Here is a 19,157-nt window from a genome sequence, read left to right on the forward strand (position 1 = left end):
TTCATATTTAGTTTTCTTTTATATGTTTTAACATTGTACTTTAAGATGGTTGAACTTGTTCACTTTATCTAAAGAAGTTGTTGTTCACTATTTAGCAATGAAGCATTTGGAATGATTAAGTTCTTGCATTACTAATATGCAAATTTGTGTTAAACATGGCAAACTCTTACAAACACATAAAGACGACCTAATACATATGTAATACAATATTAAAGTACATATTTGTCCTTTTAATCACCGTAGTGGTGTCTAGTTCCACACCGAGGTCGACGCCTGTTTCTGGTGGGGTTCCTCCTATGCACTTCAGGTCTAGGTTCTTCAACCAGTGAAGATTGTCGTTCATGTTCCTCATCAGGTTCATGATCATCATTTGCAGCAGATGATGATGCTTGTGTGTAAGGATTGTGGACGTAGTAAACTGAGTCTTGTTGTGGCTGATGCAGACCTTCAAAGAAATTTGGACTTTGGGAATATGTATGCAACCACGGTTGTGCAGAAGGTGGAGTTTCATCATAAGTTGCAAACATACTTGGTATGCCTAGTTCTGAGTTTGGTGAAACTGAATTCCTTGTTCCCTCCATACCTTGTGGTGGAGGAGGAGTGTTTAAGTCATGCGTAGTTTGTGGTGGTGGAGGGACATCTGTCGATGTTGATTGACGATGCATTCTAGGATCATTTAACATTTGTGGAACTGACAAATATAAAAATGAGTTTGAAGTATACCATGACATGTACTCCATTGTGTGTTGAAGTGGCCCAAGGGAACAATGGTGTCTTGCATATGATCAAGGAAGAAGGTGGGGTCACGTAACAACAAATTTGGCTAAAGCAATAAATTCTGTCTTGAAGAAGACAAGAAATTTGCCAATTTCATCCATAGTATGCGCCACGTACACCAGGTGCAACACATACTTTACCAAAAGAGGTAGACAAATAACTGCAATGCTTAGTGCTGGTCATGTGTATTCTGAATATGCGACAAACTTCCTACAAGATGCAGACTCCAAGTCCAACACGCACCACGTCCTTGAATTTGATAGAAATACCACAAGATTTAGAGTGGAGGAGATGGTCAATCCTAGAGAGGTTTGTCCGGTAGGAAAATTTGTAGTCAGGTTAGATGAAAGGTGGTGCGATTGTGGAAAGTTTCAAAAACTACATCTACCATGTTCACATGTTATTGCAGCTTGCAAGCATGCACATCACGACTTCAGCATGTACATAAGTCCATATTACAGGTTGGATGTCATCGTCAAAGTATATGGCAATTTATTTGGCGAGTTAAGACATGAAGAATATTGACCACCATACCAAGGGCCACAGGTTTGGCCTCATCCTGCCACAAAAAGGACTGAGAAGGGTCGTCCTAAATCAAGTAGAATTAGGACTGAGATGGACATTAGGGAAGGAAGACAATCAAGAAAGTGTTCCTATTGTAGAACTGAAGGACACACAAGAAATCATTGTCCTAATAACCCTGTACTTTCATGATCTGCATCAAACCACTTAGTTTATGTTGTACTTTGATTTGTTTTCAATAAATATAAACTTCATTCAATTCAATGACACATTTTTTCTTATTATCTTTTATTCTTACTTATTTTACATAAACCAAAAACATATAAAAAATTAATTTCATATACAATAATAAAATCGTTTTAAATTATTTTAATTATTTCCTTCATTTCTAAATTAATTTAGACAAATTTACAATCTTTAAAATATAAAATTTTTAACAATTATCCAAAATTAAAAGAAGCTTATAATTCCAATTTTTGTTAACACATATTAAAAAACAAAATTCATACTTCACAAATTATGAAACAAAATTTAAAATTAAATTGAATTTTATATTTTGAAATTACACATAAAATCACTTACTATACAATACAAATTCATTTTTCTAATTTACAAATTCATAAACACAATAAATTATTCTTTATTTTACTATTTTTTCAAATAACACCTCAAATAACTAATAAAACATTACTAATTCGATTTTTTTAATTTTTTTTTTACTCTTATCTATTTTAAAAAAAATAATTATATCAATTTTAAAATCAACAAATTCAAAAACAAATAAAATTATTTTTTTTCTAATAACTAATAACACATTTATAATTCTATTATTTAAAATAATTTATTTAATTATTTCTATTTTATTGATAAAAAAAATAAAAATTAATTATATTTATTTTAAAAAAACTTTATGTTTCCATCATTTTAAAAAAAAAAAAACCAGTACAAAATTCGGGTCCCTGGGACCGAATTCAGACTGGTATAAGAAAAAAAATTGCAAAATTGAATTTAGAATTCGGTTGCCCGGAAACCGAATTTTCAACGTAAAATAAAACTGTGCTATGAATGTAAATATTATGCACAGTATGCTATCCGGGGAATATTTTGGAAAAAGTGTGCTACATGGTAAAAAAAATCTCCCATTGTTCTCCCTGTTAAATAGTATTGTTTTTTTTTATTGAAGTTAATACTTTATTTAATTTTTATTTTCAGCACGAAAGAATTATAATTTTTAATTTAAAAGTTTAGATTTTTGGATAAATTTTATATAATTTTAGAAAATAAAATACTATTATTATTATTATTAAGTTTATAATACAAATCTACAATTACTACGCAAGAACTATGTTTGATATTTATTTTTTAAGCATTAAATGAAATTCCCTCTGTCAAATAAAGAAAAAATAATTAATATAATTTTATATTATTGTATAATTTAAAAAGTATATAAGCATAAAATAAAATTTTATTAAGCCTTTTAATTATTTATATTATTTATCCAATCATTTATATTTTAGTCGTTATGCAATATTAGGATAAAATGATGTGAATAATTTAAGTAAGTAAACTATATGTGTTATGTAGAAAATAAACTATGTGAATTAAAATTATTTTTATTTAAAGATTTAATTACTTCATAACTATTCATTTTACAATATTTTTTATACGTATTTAATTTATTTTTAAATTATCTTCATTAAAAAAATTAATTACTTTATAATTAATATCTTTAATTTAAGTTTATATTTCATCTTCTTAAAATATAAGCAGGAACATTTTGGTTGTTGATAATATAATTCAATTTAATTTAATTTTTCTCCTTTAAACATCAATTAAATATATCATAACTTTTTTATTAATTTTCACTTGTTCTATCTTAATCAAAACAACATTACCTTTCATTTATTTAATTTTCTCCTTTCTTTCCCCTTTCCTCCCCACTCTAATTCAAACAAGATATTTGGTTAAAAGAATAAAAATAGGTCAAAGAAAAAGTAAAGTGAAATTTCTACTTTTTTTTTTTCTTTTTCTTACAAAAGACTAACAAAATTAAGATGGGAGAGTAAGGACAAACGAATGGTCTAAGGATGTCAAGGGAAGAGAAGATTCATCGGTTAAGATAGAAGCAAAGGCACTGAACTAGCTTGCGAAGACAAAGGCACCTTCAATCAACCATGAAATGTACAACAACAACCAACGAACTAGGGGTTTTGTTGTATGTGAAATAAAGAGGAGAGAGTGGTTTGTTATGAAGTGAACGAAAGAGGGCAACGATGGTGGTAATACTAGGGTTAGAAAAGGAGTGTTTTCAATCTTACAAAATAAGATAGTTTAATGTTATGGGTCGAGTCGGGTTTTTCTATTTTTATTTTTCATATCCATACCTGATCGTTAATATCTATTTAACCCGCTTTTGTTTATCCATTTATACTCGCCTCCATAGAAACTTGACCGTCATCAAAAAAATTTATCGATTTATTCGAGGTCGATTTGGGACATTTTGCTCACCCATAGTTTTTATAAATTAGGTTCTTATCTAATCACATGTGTGAAAGTTATATAATGTAAGGATGGTTTGTTCTCATTTTTGCTAGAATAGTTATGCCAATATTTTACAACCAATATGGGTGAATTGGTTTCTCTAAAAATGTTGTTTGTTCTTTCACTTTAAAACAATTTTTAAAAGATATTTAATCAATTGACATGGTGTATACAAGAATGCATAGTTTTTAACCTTTTCAATTAACAAGATAGTAAAAGATGATGAAAGAAAAGCATAAGACACACCAAATTTTATACTGGTTTGATTCTAATGAATATATATTAAGTCTTTAGCAACCCTAGATAGAAAATCCACTAAAACATCAAGAGTTAGGAGTACAATATCCACCTATATAACACATACACTATAGATATACAAAACATTGAAAAACCCTTCAAGAAATTCAACCAAGGTAATGCTACATGCAAATACCTAATCTTGTCACTAACATAGTGACAAAAATACAGAAAAACAATACCAAAAAGATATGAAACGAATCCACCTGGACATTATGCAGAATTTTACATCACGATCTCAGGCCAAGCAAGGAAAACCTTAGAACCAATTCAGTCTTCTTTTAGTCTCGATGGAAACTTGAAAAACGGTGAAGAACAATGATGAACTCTCCAATAACCCTCTAGTTTATCTTTCTCTAATCGTTGATATAAAAAAAACGTTAATTGAGAATTGATGTAGAGGTTTAATTTGTATGCTAAATAGTTTTTTGACAAAATTAATATATTAGGTTATCTATCTAATCAATTAACCTGATTGTAGTGTTAATGTTTATTTCTAGACTTAATTTAATTGATTAGATTAACAACCTAATCAGTTAATGTGTTTGCAGAATCAGTGATCACTTCCAGAACTTAACATAATTGATTAGATTAATGGTCTAATCAATTAATATGAAAACAAAATTAATGATCACTCTCTAGACTTAGCCTAATTGATTAGATTAACAGCCTAATAAATTAATATGACAATTTTAACATCTTTAGCATCCATTACATTTGGAAATGATCTAGTTCATGTCATACTGTCTCTGCAAGGATTGTAGCTTGACCTTCTTGATCTTTTCATAATTCCCATACACATTCGTCAAAATGTCCCATGTCTCCTTCAATGTAGCGGCCTTGGATATTTTCTGGAAAATGGTCGCTGACACACTAATGCAGATGCACTTTGGCTTTACAATCCAATCGTCTTTTCTCCTTGTAAGCATTTTTCACCTCATCTGTTGCGTCCTTGGAAGGTTCTTGAAACCCTTTCTTTACAATTTCATCCACTTCTTGGAAGCCCAAATCCGTTTCCATTTTTACGCACCAATCATCATTATTCTTTCCATCAAACTTGGTAGATTTCCAGGAACCAATCCTCCAACAACCATGGAAGTAGCTTCACACGCAACAAGCTTCTCCTTGGTGGTTTCTTTCTAATACTAACCACAACACACGGTCCTCCTAAGAACCTGTCGTTCTCGATACCACTGTTAGTCTGGAAAGATTACACAGAGAAAGAGAGAAAGTAGGAATTGAGAAATAGAACAATTTCTCATTATTGACATAAAGGTGTTTTATACAAGAGTGTTAATGTAAACAACTCAGGGACAATTAACTAAATTAAGCTGACCATTGTAAACAATTATACAAAGTAACAAACATAACAAAACAATTGAATTTATACAACACATATAACCCATAGATTAAGCGAGATGAACTCGTTTTGATCCGTAATCAACAAAAAAAATTAAACTTTCAAAACCTGACCCAATTCAAATCCTGTAGTGAGCCAAATTAACTCACATATCTATCTCATTTTAATTTTAACTTCTCTACTCATAAACACTGAATGTTTACTCAAATAGAGAAATAAGCATATTATATATACATCATCACTTTACAAAACCAATACCATCTTACAGTTTATCGTACAATTTTATAGTCTTGATTGGTTGTCTAATACGGAGTTCTTAATGTTTTTAATGTCCTCATGTACTATAATTGCCGCTTTTACTTTTTTACATTTAATATTTTCACCTTGTTAAAGAGTTGAAGTAAATAACACTTTTCTTTTTAACTTTTTAAAACACTTATTAAATTTTAGATTTTGAAATATAATATTCATTAATAAAACCGATAAACTAAATACTAATTGATAAACTGTAAAAACACAACCAAAATACATATTCGTTAATAAAAGCGTGATAAAATAACATTATTAACTTGTTAATCTTATTTTTGTAATGATTTTAACCTTAGAAAAGAGTATTTTATAATTTATAAGGATTATAAACATTTTTTAGAATTTATGAAGATTATATATATTTTAATAGAAGAAGTAAAACTGAGAACAATAATTATTAAATGAATTAAAAATGTTTATTTATTTAGAAATATATTTAACTTTCGTACCAAACTTAAGAATTTGGCCCAAACAAAGATTTGGGTTGGATAAACATGGCCTGTCACCAGTTGATCCAAATTCCCCCCACTCCAGGACTAGTAAAAGTGCGTGTAATGCACTCGCTCTTGGCACTTAACGGGACCGTCACCCGCGTGACGGCAGATACCAGACCCACTCACGGAAGGCACGCTCCGTCAAACCCTCCCACACACACCTTCTCTCAACGCTCCATTCTCTTTCCCTAACGTCCCCGACGACGCCGTAACGTCCTCCCTCACCGTTATGGCCTCTTGCGACGACGACGACGACTTCTCTCTACTCCGTGACGATAACCACCACCTCCACCAACCTTACGCCCCGCACCACCACTTCTCCCCCTCCGCCGTCGCCGTCGCTCCTGTCCCACCCAAATCCGTTGCTGACGACGCCGACGACTATGGAAACCCCTTCGACGACGACGGTGGTAGCGAGAAGCGCAAGGACCGGGAGGAGATCGGCGAGGGAGCCACGTCGTACGGATTCAACAAGAGATCTAAGGCTCCGCAGTCGAGTGCAGGTAGCGCGGAGTACCGGAAGGACAGGGAGGAGTGGAGCGACACGGCCATCGTGTGCCTCCTCGAGGCGTACACGGAGAAGTTCACACAGCTGAATCGGGGAAACCTGAGAGGAAGGGATTGGGAGGAGGTTGCGTTTGTGGTGAGCGAACGGTGCGAGAACCAATCGAAAAGCGTGGAACAGTGTAAGAACAAGGTAGATAACCTAAAAAAGAGGTACAAATTGGAGCGACAAAGAATGAGCAGTGGCTGCATTTCTACCAGTCACTGGCCTTGGTTCAAACAATTGGAGCAGATCGTCGGGAATTCTCTTCCAGCCAAATTCTCAGATGAGGATAAAGCGGTTGTTTCTGCCGGAACTTCGCCCAGACAATCGAAGAGGTATTCTATTCAGCATGCAGCGCAGAAATATTTAATAGTTGTGTCACTGCTTTTGCTAACGAGTATTAGTAGTTCATGTTGATAGTTATTGCCTTATTATATTCACCATAGGATTTGTTTCTTTTTTTTTTGTTTGTTTTCTGATTTGGTTTGGTACTCTAGTGCCCGAATCTGTTTGTTGGCTGCATCATAAATACTTAGTTTAACCGAGATGCTTGAAGACTGGAATATTGTATAGCTTTATGATATTACTTTGCGGTACAACTATGCAGATGTTATAGTTAGTAGAATGTAGAATGCTTGCTTTTACATCAAGTAGTTTTTTTTTTTCATTTTTTTCGTGGACTAGACTTTAGAATTGGTTCTTGTAATAAATATGGGTGTGTTGTTTGAATTGAATCAGAACTTTGGAGGTATTGCTGCATTTTAACAAGTGTTACTGATACGCTTTTAGTTTAGAAATCACATGGAAACTTAAAATGGTCATGGCGTTACTTTAGTTACTGTATTGTGTTATTGTCTCGATGTAGTGTCCGTTGGTAACTCAAGTTTTGTTTGAAGTTATCTTCAGTGTTGTTGCAAATAAGCTAATGCTATCTTCACTCACACACTTCTGAATCAGAAATCATACGGGGATGACATTTCCAATTTATAATGCGGTGGTGTTACTATGATGGGATTTTTTCTGTTGAATCTCATTCAAAATGAATTGTTTTTCCCTTTTCTTTTCATTTTTTTTGTGATAATGACTAGTGAGTGTTGAGCTTTCCCCTGCTTTGTGTTAGATATGGAGTGGCAACACCCAGCACAGGTCAAGCGAATAGCATTAGGTCAAAAGCACTGACAAACCTTAGATGGCGGAGGGTAGTCTTCAAAATTAGTGGAGCAGCTCTCACTGGATCTGATACCTGCAACATGGACCCTAAGGTTTGTGGTTTGGTTACTCTATGTGGGAAGTTTTATAATATTATTTGACTCATGACCTAAGTTCTTTACTGTGTACTAATTCATATCTAGATCTTGTGACAATACTTATACATTTGTTTGTTCAAATTTAAATTAATTATCAGGTGGCTATGTTAGTTTCAAGAGAAGTTGCCATAGCTTCCCGCCTTGGTGTTGAGGTATCAGTTCTCTTCATTGTTCTCTGAAGTCTATCGTTCTGCTACCCTTTCAGTTTAGCTGAAGCAGCTTCTGATATTTCAGGTTGCGATTGTTGTTGGAGGATGTAATTTCTTCTCTGGAGATGCATGGGTAAATGCAACAGGTTTAGAAAGATGTACTGCATACCAAGTTGGGTAAGGTTAATCACCAAATTTTAATGCAAGTTCTATTTGCACCACTGTAATTTTACTAGAGTTCAATACCAAAGAAAATAAATTGAAAATAGATTTAGGTATCTGTGCAACCATCCATATCCTGATAAAAAATAGACAATCCCAACCAAAGAAAATATGTTTGTGAAGTGGTATAGAAAGTACCTTAGGGGTAGAGCTGGAGGAGAAGGCCACATCTGTGAACTGAACTTTGACTTACTAGTATCGGGTATTGGTTGTCAATGTAGGGCACATACCTTACCCAGGTCATAAGGCTACAAATGTTAGAGGACAAATATTTTTGTCATTATAGAAATCTAAATTGGAGATCTGATATTTGAAGATCTGAATGGGGCTAGGTTAGACTCACCATGAGAAATTTTTTATTCAGTTTCTTCTGTGATGATACTTATCATTCTTAACTGTATGTGCCTCTGCCGACTGTATAAACCCATTTCCCCCTTAGAGTTGCACTTCTGACCTTTCACATTTAGTCCCATATTCAAATATGAAGTTTTGATCTGCGATGAATGAATTTATATTGAAATATGCTTAACGATTATTTCTGTTGTAACAGTTTAAGCTTCCAACTTATGTTATTCTTATCTTTGATTTCTCTGTTTCTTTTTATTGAAAAACATGTCTTTTGATGCTTTAACTTTGAGACATTCCATTACGCTCTGGCAAGTATCTTATTGATGCCTTGCACCTGGGTAGTGGCCATCACTTTGTTGCTTAGGTACATACGCTGCCATGAGATATTTTTAATTGTTCTGGTTAATACATTAGCTTTAGAAGTGATTTACTGTTGTTTATACTTTTCTTAAAAATACTGACCTGAATAAGTACGGTTTTCTTGAACTTCAATTTGCCAGCATGATGGCAACAGTGATGAATTCAATATTGCTCCAATCGACTCTAGAGAAGATGGGTGTTCAGACTCGTGTACAAACTTCAATTGCCATGCAGGAGTTTGCTGAACTATACAATAGGCAGCGGGCTATAAGACATCTTGAGAAAGGAAGAGTTATTATATTTGGTGGCATCAGTTTTGGTGCTGGCAATCCACTTTTCTCAACTGACATAGCTGCAGCTCTTCGTGCTTCTGAGAGTATGCTGTTCTCCTTTGTTTTTAAATTAAATGTCTAATTACCTATTTTTCTGCGTTATCTGTAGTTTATGCAGAGGGACAACGCATGCACATTTGTTTTGGGTTTTTGGTTTTGCTATCATCAGCATATATCTCCTTCAACCTTGCAGTTAATGCTGAAGCAGTCCTCAAGGGTACCAATGTAGACGGTGTGTATGACTGCAACTCACGAGATAACAATTTCACTTTTGAGCACATATCCTTCAGAGAGCTGGGGTCAAGAGGAATCACTTCTATGGATGCGTCAGCGCTGAGTTTCTGCAAGGAAAATGCCATTCCTGGTTAGTAAGTTGTTGCATTTGATCTCTTTATGAACATGTTTCAGGTTTTAGTGCCTTTGGTTCTTGCACAGACAATGGGTTCCAAAATTGTACCTGTTGCATACTTAATCTCTACTAGATACTGTCTCTTCAAGAAAAACTGTTGTTCCTTTCGTGGTTTTCCTCCTATAGTTAATATATTTGCTTTTATGTTCAGGTTTATGAATATGCATTGAAGTTTTCTATAAAGTGGTCATTTTATTAACAGATTTTATTTGACAATTTTCTTTGGCCATTTTCTTATACAGTCGTGGTTTTTAATCTACTGGAGCCTGGGAACATCTCTAAAGCTTTATGTGGAGAACAAGTTGGCACACTAATTGATCAAACTGGAGCAGTAAGCTAACAGTTAATTCAGCTTATTCAATTATTGTTAGCCACACTGGCGCCATCAAGTTGAGTGGGATCTTTGCCATGGCTAAGATTTTTTAAGAAGAAAATATCAAATCCAGACAGATTCTGTGGCAAGATTGTAGAAATCGTACTTTGGAACTGTAATCACAAATTCCCTTTCACTAATTTTAGGTGGTGGTTGTAATTTTAATAAGCTTCTGTAAAAAAAAAAAAGAAAAAAAAGAGAGAATGTTTTTGTATATTATTCCTAGGTGAATTGTAGAATAGTAGTAATGAATTAGCAGTAGTCCCCCTTTATAGCCGATGTAAACAGATGCAGAGTAATTCAACTTTATTTATTATTGCAACAGTACTAATAATTTCCCCTTGTGTCAAAAGATGAAAAATAAAGAGAAGAGATATAAACAACTTTTATTTTGGTTCACGGAGCACCTATCCCTTGGGGATAAGCTCTTGAAAGAAGGATGTAGACTGCAAAATTTGAATTCACACGCTTCCTTAGCATGCCCAATAGCTTTATTTAGATAGAGCTATTTCATTTTATAATTAAAATGAGATTTTCAAGAAATAGTTCAAGGCTTTCGTTGCTTGAATACTATATATGATTTCACCATGAAACGTGGAATCTTGAGGTTTGAATTCGCATGTTTAATATTTTTAATTTTTAAGATGTACTCATTCATTATTTGTAAGCTGCAATCTTTATTTCTGGCACGCGGTTCATTCATCACGAGCTTCCTTCGAAACAGTGTGTCGCATGCGTGGCATTTGGCGCAATTTTATTCTCATTGGTTTCCTTAACACGATTCCATGATTTCAGGGTCGCATGAGATTTAATTCATGACAATACCATTCAAGTGTTACAAGATTAATAGTTGCGGATTCACGTTGCTTTCAAAAAATGCTATTGAACTGTACCAATATCCACTGATGCAAACTCCAGACGTACAACATTATACAATTCAACAAGACAATAGTTATTAAGAGCATCGATAATTCAGATTTGTGTCACGTTCAACAATGGAATTCCACAGAACTCACAAATTTTACAAAGAACACTTATAAAACAGCAAAAGGTAATGTGCACTGAGACAGTGCAACCAGAAAGAGGAGCTAATCACTGCAGTGAAAGTAAGTAGCATATGACATTAATCAATCTTGTATATACCGTACAATAAGATTTGAACATCACTCCTAAGCTAGACCATCTTCAGTGGTGGGAATGGAAGGTGAAAGCGAATTGCGCGATTCATCATAGTCCTCCCCAAGAGGCGATTGCTCCACCCTGATCTCCTCAACCATCTTCACAACTTCTTCCATAGTTGGCCTCTTCTCCGGCTGCGCCACCACACAGGCCAACCCCACATGCAGCATGGACACAAGCTCTTCCTCGATGTTCTTGTAGCGCAAAAGCTCCTGGTCAAACACCTCTGCGGTCCACTCTTCCTTCACGACGGAGCGAACCCATTTCGGAAGGTCCACCACCGCCTGTTCCTCTTCCTCCATTCTGGGACGAGCCGGTGAAGGGTACTGCGACGAAGGAGCTCTTCCTGTGAGAACTTCCAACAGCAACACCCCGAAGCTGTACACGTCAGCCTGCTGAGACAACCTCTTGTGCTGTTCCTGTTCGGGGGCCCTGTACCCTCCCAATCGTGCAATGGCGTGAACCGGGTTCAACAGGAGTGATAGCCCGAAGTCCGAGATGCAGGCCACGCCGTTCTTGTCCAGAAGCACGTTCGAAGATTTCACGTTCCCGTGAGGCACTTTGGCTGCACTGTACTCTGCGTGGATCTTCGCAAGACCTCTTGCTGCTCCCAACACCAGGCTTATTCTTGTAGTCCAATCCAATGGAATCCTCCCCGGACCACGGTTCCCTATCATCGGTATCCACAAAAACAAAATTTAAATCACCTTAAACTGTCAAATTTCATTTTCACCTAAATTACACTCGTATAAGTTTCTTTTGCTGCAACGCAGAGGTATCTGAAGTTTGTTTAGCTCAATCACTTTCCGTGATAAATGCAAAGAATAAAGATAAAGGAAGAAAGTGATTTTGCAAGAAGAGTGACTGACCATGAAGAAGAGCATTCAAGCTTCCATTAGAGAGATAGTCATAGACAAGAAGCTTTTCCTCCTTGGCATAGTAATAGGCTTTGAGTCTCACAACATTGGGGTGCTTAAGCTTCCCAATCACATCCATGTACTGCTCAAACTCATGCCTGGGGCAAGGGTTGGCATCCTTCAGCCTCTTCACCGCCACGGTGCACCCATCATCAAGCACCGCCCTATAAACCGTTCCCAAACTACCCTTCCCAAGCATCTCCGCCGAGGCTCGCAGCAGATCCTCCAACTCGAACTCACTCCTCCGATCAAAAAACACAAGCCTACTCCTATCAGTCCCAGTAGTCCCATCACTCTCACCACCACCACTTCCATACACCTTCTTCTCACTCCCATTGTAACTGCTCCCACTCTTCCTCTTCCCATAACTCTCCCCACTCCCCACCAAACTAGACCCTCTCCCCCTCGCGCAACAATGCGCCACGAGAAATGATGTCATCACAAGCAACGCCACACAATTCCCCACAACAATTGCCACAATGGCACCGGGGCTTAAACCCTTATGACGCTCCTTCCCCGGTCGAGCTATTATGCTGGTTTCCGGGAAGGAACTGGGGTTTGAAGGAACTGTCTGGGACGGTTCGTTTTCATTGTTATTCTCATTATCGTTAGGAGGGTTCGTGGTGAAGGAACACACAGGTAACGGCGTTGCACCACATAAACCCTCGTTACCCGAGAAGGCCGTGACACCGAATTTCTTCAGCATGGGGTTTGGTAAACGACCGTAGAAGGCATTGTTTGTCATGTTGACTTCTGTGAGGTTTTGCATGGAGGCAGATAGGTCAGGGATTTCACCGGAGAGAAGGTTGTTCTGGAGTCTCAGTGTGATTAGTTGTGTTAAGTTGGAGAGGAAGTCAACCTTGCCGCGAATGTTGTTGTCGGAGAGGTCGAGGCGGATAAGGGATTTGAGGGAGGATATCTCCGGCTGGATCTCGCCGGAGAAGTCGTTGCCGGCGAGGTAGAGCAGTTGGATGTTGGTGCAGTTGGAGAGGAGCGACGAAACGGTGCCGTTCAAGCGATTGTCGTGGAGGTCAAGGAGGCGTAGGTGGGTGAGGGGAGTGAGAGGGTCGAGGGTGCCGCGGAGGTTGAGGGAAGGCAGGGAGAGGGCGGTGACGCGGCCGTTCGGGGAGCAGAGGACGCCGCGCCAGGCGGCGGCGCAGGCGTCTCCGGCGGTCCAGTTGGAAAGAAGGTAGCCGTGAAGGTCGCTTTGGCGGCGGAAGAGGGTGAGTGCATGAGTATCATTGTGGTGGAGACTGAAGGTGAAAAACGGTAAGAAAAATAAAAAGAGCAGGAAGAAGACATGGTGATGCTTCATCATCATGGGATGAATCCTTGGACGCGGGAAGTGGAAACAAATTGAAACAACGTTAGTGTTTTAAAATTAGAATAAAGATTTTGATGGGACAAAATTTGAAGCATTTTGATGTGGCAATGGTATGATTAGGACAGAGGGAATATATATGATGATTAAAGGTAGGGAATGGTTATGTGAATGATTGCTGTTGTCGATTTCTCTAAAGAAAAAGATGAGACTTTTCTTTTCTCTTCTTTTTCTTTTTCTTGGTCTGTTCTGCAAAAGGGAAAAGAGAGTAATGTGTATGTTTTGTTGTGGTTCTTGATTCTTGAGATCTGAAATCATGGTCCCTGTTGCATCTTTATAGTACCATACAATCAAAGTGGAGGTGGAGTTCTACATATGTTAACACAACAACAAATAATCATTCATGCTATATATGAATGAGAATTTTTGTTTCTTATTTTTATTAATGACTCACTGCTACTTTATTATTACCTTTAGGAGTACAAAAATGATGTACTTTTGCTCTATTATTTTGGTCTAGATGAGCTTGGAGCCCAAACTACCAATTTCTTTCTCTCTTTAATGTAGCAACATTATTCAAGTAACTCAAGTGCTATTCATTCAAGGAATTAAAATTTAGTTTTCAAAGTAAAGTTTAAGGGTTAATTTGAAAAAAAAAATACCATTTAAATAACCATTTGAAAACTTTTATTATTTATTTGTGTGGCATTTGAAAATGATTTATGCTACTTCTATGTTGTATCCGACAGCATTACGTGTCTTCGCTCCTCAAACCCTATATTTCCACTTTGACTTTTAAATGAAGTATACATATGAATGAGGCAATAGCATGCGCAAGATTAATTTATATATAATATGCTAGGTGTGAGCAACTATAGCCATTATGTATATATCTCAATTTGATCTTGGAGGACGTTTGAATTTTGAAAACTCCAATTTTGAAGGACAAATAATGAAAACTAGAGTTTTTTTTTTTTCTTTTTATGGCCGACCAAGAAAGGATTTTTTTTTTCATAATCCATCATCAATGCAATAAACTATTTTTATTGATTTTGATATATTAATAACTTATTATAAATAAAATCATATCACTATAACATAGCCATTAGTTACACTTCTCAATTTTGATGCTACTTTAAGTAAACATGATGGAGCTAATACCATTAATATTTCTTAAGATAGTATGTACATATATGAAAATTATAAACCTTTATACTTTCTAGCACTTAATAAAATATTAATATTTTAATTTTCTACTTGATTCATCTTAATTTATTTTATATTTTAAAATAAAAATATCATTGTATTGATGTTAAATAGGTATAGAGTATGAACTATGTAATGTAAAACCAGTATACATTTACTTGCAATGATGCTTTTGACAATATTCTATTAATCTATTAAGTTTGAATATACTAACTCTTGGTGCCTAGCTACTCTCCTAAATGTCAATTTTTTGGTTATTAGGTACTGTAAAGTAGGTTGACTAAAATATCCCCTTCTCCAACTCTTTTTTTTTTCATTGATTAATATATTCATGTAAAATCAATCTTAAAGATTACCTTTATATCCACACATGATATAATTTTTTTAAACTTGTATGTTATTGGTATTATTGATACCAAGTTCCATGACTCTTTGTTAATAACTAATCTATATCTCCAAAATTTGACTGATTAACTTAAATGAGTCTCTTCTCTGAACCACTTTTTTTCTTTCCACAATGTTGGTATCCAATACATTTTTAGAGTTCAATTTCAGTACTACTCTGACCAGTGACATGTTATTCCACATGATATAATTTAAGTATTAATTTTTTTATTATATATTATGTAGAAATTTGCTGATATCAATATGTTAGTATTTTTTTTTTCATTGATTAATATATATATATATATATATATATATATATATATATATATATCACAACTAAAAATTCTCATATTATATGGGATTTTTGTGCAAATTTATTAAAAAAATTTGTCAGAAAAGACTTTTTTTGCTATTTTTTCTAAGAATCTTAATTGGCAGGTAATTCTTTCGTAGGTAATTATTTCCTACAAAATTATAAAATTTATAAATATTTTTTACAAAATTCGTTGTGAAAAGTGTTTTATACAAATTATTTTATAAATAAATTGGGAGCAATTTCCTACAATATTTTTTTCATAACAAAATTTATAAATTTTTACAAAAAAAATTTAAAAACAAAATTTACATGAAATATGAATTTTTTAATATATATATATATATTTCTGACAAGAGCAACAATTTTGGGTAAGAAATTAAAATGGTGTGCATGCAAAGTTTTAGTGGTTATGGTTCTTGTAGACATCTTTAATTAAATATAATTTTTTTTAAAACATTTTGAAATCCAATGGTCCACAATTTTCTGTGTGATGTTGAGCTGTGGAACACTAAGGCATGGAGTGTGTGAATTTAGTCTATATGTAACTTTTTGTGCTCATATATCTAACCCCCGAATGAAAAATGATTAATTTTAATTTGCAAACTTTTGAGGGTTTGATGAAAAGAGTGTGGTTCATTATTTGATTTCCTTGATGCTCCTCTTTTCTTGGTTGTGGAAGAAAAAAAGTTAAGCACTTTATGTCAAGAGGAAGCAAAGCTTTTTCTAGCACCAACCTGAAATTGAAGTGATTCATTTTAATATTTTAATGCATGTTGGTACAAACACTGAACATGACTTAATTTTAAATAGATAATAGCAATATTTTCATGGCTATTTAATTCAAACAACGGGGCTGTTTAAATCACGCTAAGTCAAACTAATATTTGAATGGCCTCAAAAGAATATTTATAATATTCTATAGTGCTATATTGTGTTTCCAAACGAAGGTTGAATATATGTTATTTTCGAATAAACATCAACATCTTGAAAATAATCACCGACGCCTATAATCTGGTCTTTGAAGAAAAACAGTGAATACATAATCTCTTAAAAATTTAGGGATTGTACTGTTTCTTCTGCTCTCATTACGGTTAATATCTGATAATTAAAGGCACACGAAAGATAACTAATTACAAATCCACAGAATACGTTATATACGAAAATGACAGACAAACTTATCAATTTAAGTTAATTAAACTAAAATTTAATGTAAAATCTTAGAAAATGGTATTTTAGGAGTGATAGTGGTTTAAAATAGAGATGACAAATAAATCTGTCCATGTGGGTATTGTCCGAACCTGTCTCTGTTTTGAGAGAGAATTCTCGATTTTTTCAATTAGGTATGTGGATGAATATGGGGATATACATATTCTCGCCATAATATCCGTCCTCGTTTAAATTATTAAAATATTCACAATTGAAAAATATATTGGAGATGCGAATGAGTTTCATGACAAACCAAATAATTAGAAGAAATAAAAAATATATATATATATATATATATATATATATTCTATTTTTTATTTCTTCTAATTATTTGGTTTGTCATGAAACTCATTCGCATCTTCAATATATTTTTCATCTTATCATAACCTTTATGTAATTATGTCAAAATGATGTATGTCAATTAAAATTTTTTTATGTCTTACATTTGAATATTTCTATTATTTTTTAATATTTTTATTTATTGTATATTTTTCTTTCACATGAAAATGTTTAATACTCTCAATTTAAGTGTTTAATAGTCTAAACCTTTCATTTACTAGGTAATAAAAAAAAAATCTTTACTTATTATTATTCATTTTTATTTCATTTAAAGAATTCTTTTATTTCGCTAAAACAATTTTCATTCTTTCTCAACCATATAGTTTATATGTTGATATTTGAAATGTTTGCTTACATCTCTAAGGTATTTTTTTTATCTTATCACACTCTTAATTATACATTTGCTTTTCTTTGTACGATTTCTTTCAATAGTCTCTCAAATTGTTTATAAGACACACATTTGTTAATTTTTTAATATTTTCATTTGTTGTTTATTTTCATCATGTAGAATACTATTTTGATATATTTTATCTAATTATTTTTTATTTTCTAACTCATTATTAATCATACTTTAATTTTCTTTTTCAGTATAATTGTATAAATAAATTTTATTTACTGCAATATAAAGATTTAATGTAATTGTCATGAATATTTTTTTATCACCATCCAACCTATATTGGAGATAGGGATGAATTTTTTTCTACGGGGATGGGTATGTGATAGCGAAACCCGTCCCGCCCTGTTGCCATCCCTAGTTTAAAATAGTGAGACTCGATTATTTTAATATTAAAAGGTTTTAGTATAAATAGAATTGTTATAAACGATTTTCATTATTTTAAAACACACAATCTCTCTAGAAACCACTTTTCTATAGCTCTCTGACTTCTCTCTAAGAGTTCTGTTTTTCTAGTCGTCTAATTGAAGAACTGAGATCGTAAGATTGATCCTCTCGGTGAGCTCTTCAATTTGGACCAACCAGTTTCTCCATTTGTGTAAGTTAAGTTTTCCCTCTATTTTTTGGTCTTTTTTGCTTTTTGTTGCATGTAAGTCCTCTAATGCTTGCATGTGTCATTTTATTTATCAGTATGAGTCTTTGCTGATTAGTGATCATAATGGTATGTCTTGATCGTTCTTGTGATGTTTCTATGTATAGATATAACATCCTGTGGAGTTAGAGACGTTTGACGTTTGACATTTATAGAGTTGTTTAAGCAAAATACCATGTAAGGGAAGCTAATATCTTGCTATTATATCATTTATGTTTGAAAATGATAAATACTTAGGTTTTATCTGTTGTTTGAGAATAACTATATGCTATAGGTGCAATTGGATGCAATTGGTGTGATAGAATTAATGTTCAATACTTGAATAGTCTTTGTAGAGGTTTTGGAGTTGTATGGATTGGTTGAATAAGTATAATTTTGCTTAAATCAGATTTTGTAGAATTGTTCAGATTTGCTTACTCGCTGGGCGAATGAGTTGATTTGCAGAATTATGTAGAACATTGATCTGCAGAATTATGCAGATTTGCAAACTCATTGGGCGAGTGCCACTCGCTAGGTGAGCATGGGCCAATGGCTGGGCTAATGCTACTCGCTAGGCGAATTTCCAAGTTAGGAATTTCCAGACCTGGGACTAGTGGTTGGGTGAGTGCTACTAGCTGGACGAGTAAGTATGGACCTGAAACTGGCATTCTTGAGTGATTTGAATGATATTTTTTTTTGTGGTTATAGAAGCTTTCTAATTATTATGAATGATGAGTATATGATATGAGATTGTTGATATGAGACTAAGTTGAGATTGGTTGATGCTAACCCAAGGAGGATTAGTAGTGATTGTGGTAGTGTATGCATTGAGGTAGGGATTGTCTTGGCAGTTATCCTGACGCTTTAATAACCATTCAAATTCACAAGTAGAGAGGAATGGGGTATGTGGTGAG

The 19,157-nt window shown here is 34.2% G+C and overlaps 2 protein-coding genes across 2 annotated transcripts; one reads left to right on the forward strand and one right to left on the reverse strand.

Moving 5' to 3' along the window:
• The first annotated feature begins 6,372 nt into the window (after positions 1-6,372).
• LOC114191776 (aspartate/glutamate/uridylate kinase family protein) lies at positions 6,373-10,681 on the forward strand. Its single transcript, XM_028081162.2, has 7 exons — positions 6,373-7,182; positions 7,968-8,109; positions 8,253-8,306; positions 8,389-8,480; positions 9,374-9,609; positions 9,759-9,929; positions 10,217-10,681. The coding sequence occupies exons 1-7, from the start codon at positions 6,530-6,532 to the stop codon at positions 10,312-10,314; spliced, it is 1,446 nt and encodes a 481-aa protein (XP_027936963.1). The 5' UTR covers positions 6,373-6,529; the 3' UTR covers positions 10,315-10,681.
• Positions 10,682-11,299: 618 nt separating this feature from the next.
• On the reverse strand, positions 11,300-13,918 carry LOC114191684 (leucine-rich repeat receptor-like protein kinase PXC1). The gene is made up of 2 exons (XM_028081029.2): positions 12,396-13,918; positions 11,300-12,196 (listed from the first exon to the last, which is right to left on the reverse strand). Exons 1-2 carry the CDS (start codon positions 13,762-13,764, stop codon positions 11,517-11,519), a joined length of 2,049 nt encoding a protein of 682 aa, XP_027936830.2. The 5' UTR covers positions 13,765-13,918; the 3' UTR covers positions 11,300-11,516.
• Between the last annotated feature and the right edge of the window lie 5,239 nt (positions 13,919-19,157).

The sequence above is a fragment of the Vigna unguiculata genome, chromosome 7, assembly GCF_037176805.1.
Source record: "Vigna unguiculata cultivar grain cowpea cultivar isolate G323 ecotype 2 chromosome 7, ASM3717680v1, whole genome shotgun sequence".
Classification (NCBI taxonomy): Eukaryota; Viridiplantae; Streptophyta; class Magnoliopsida; order Fabales; family Fabaceae; genus Vigna; species Vigna unguiculata.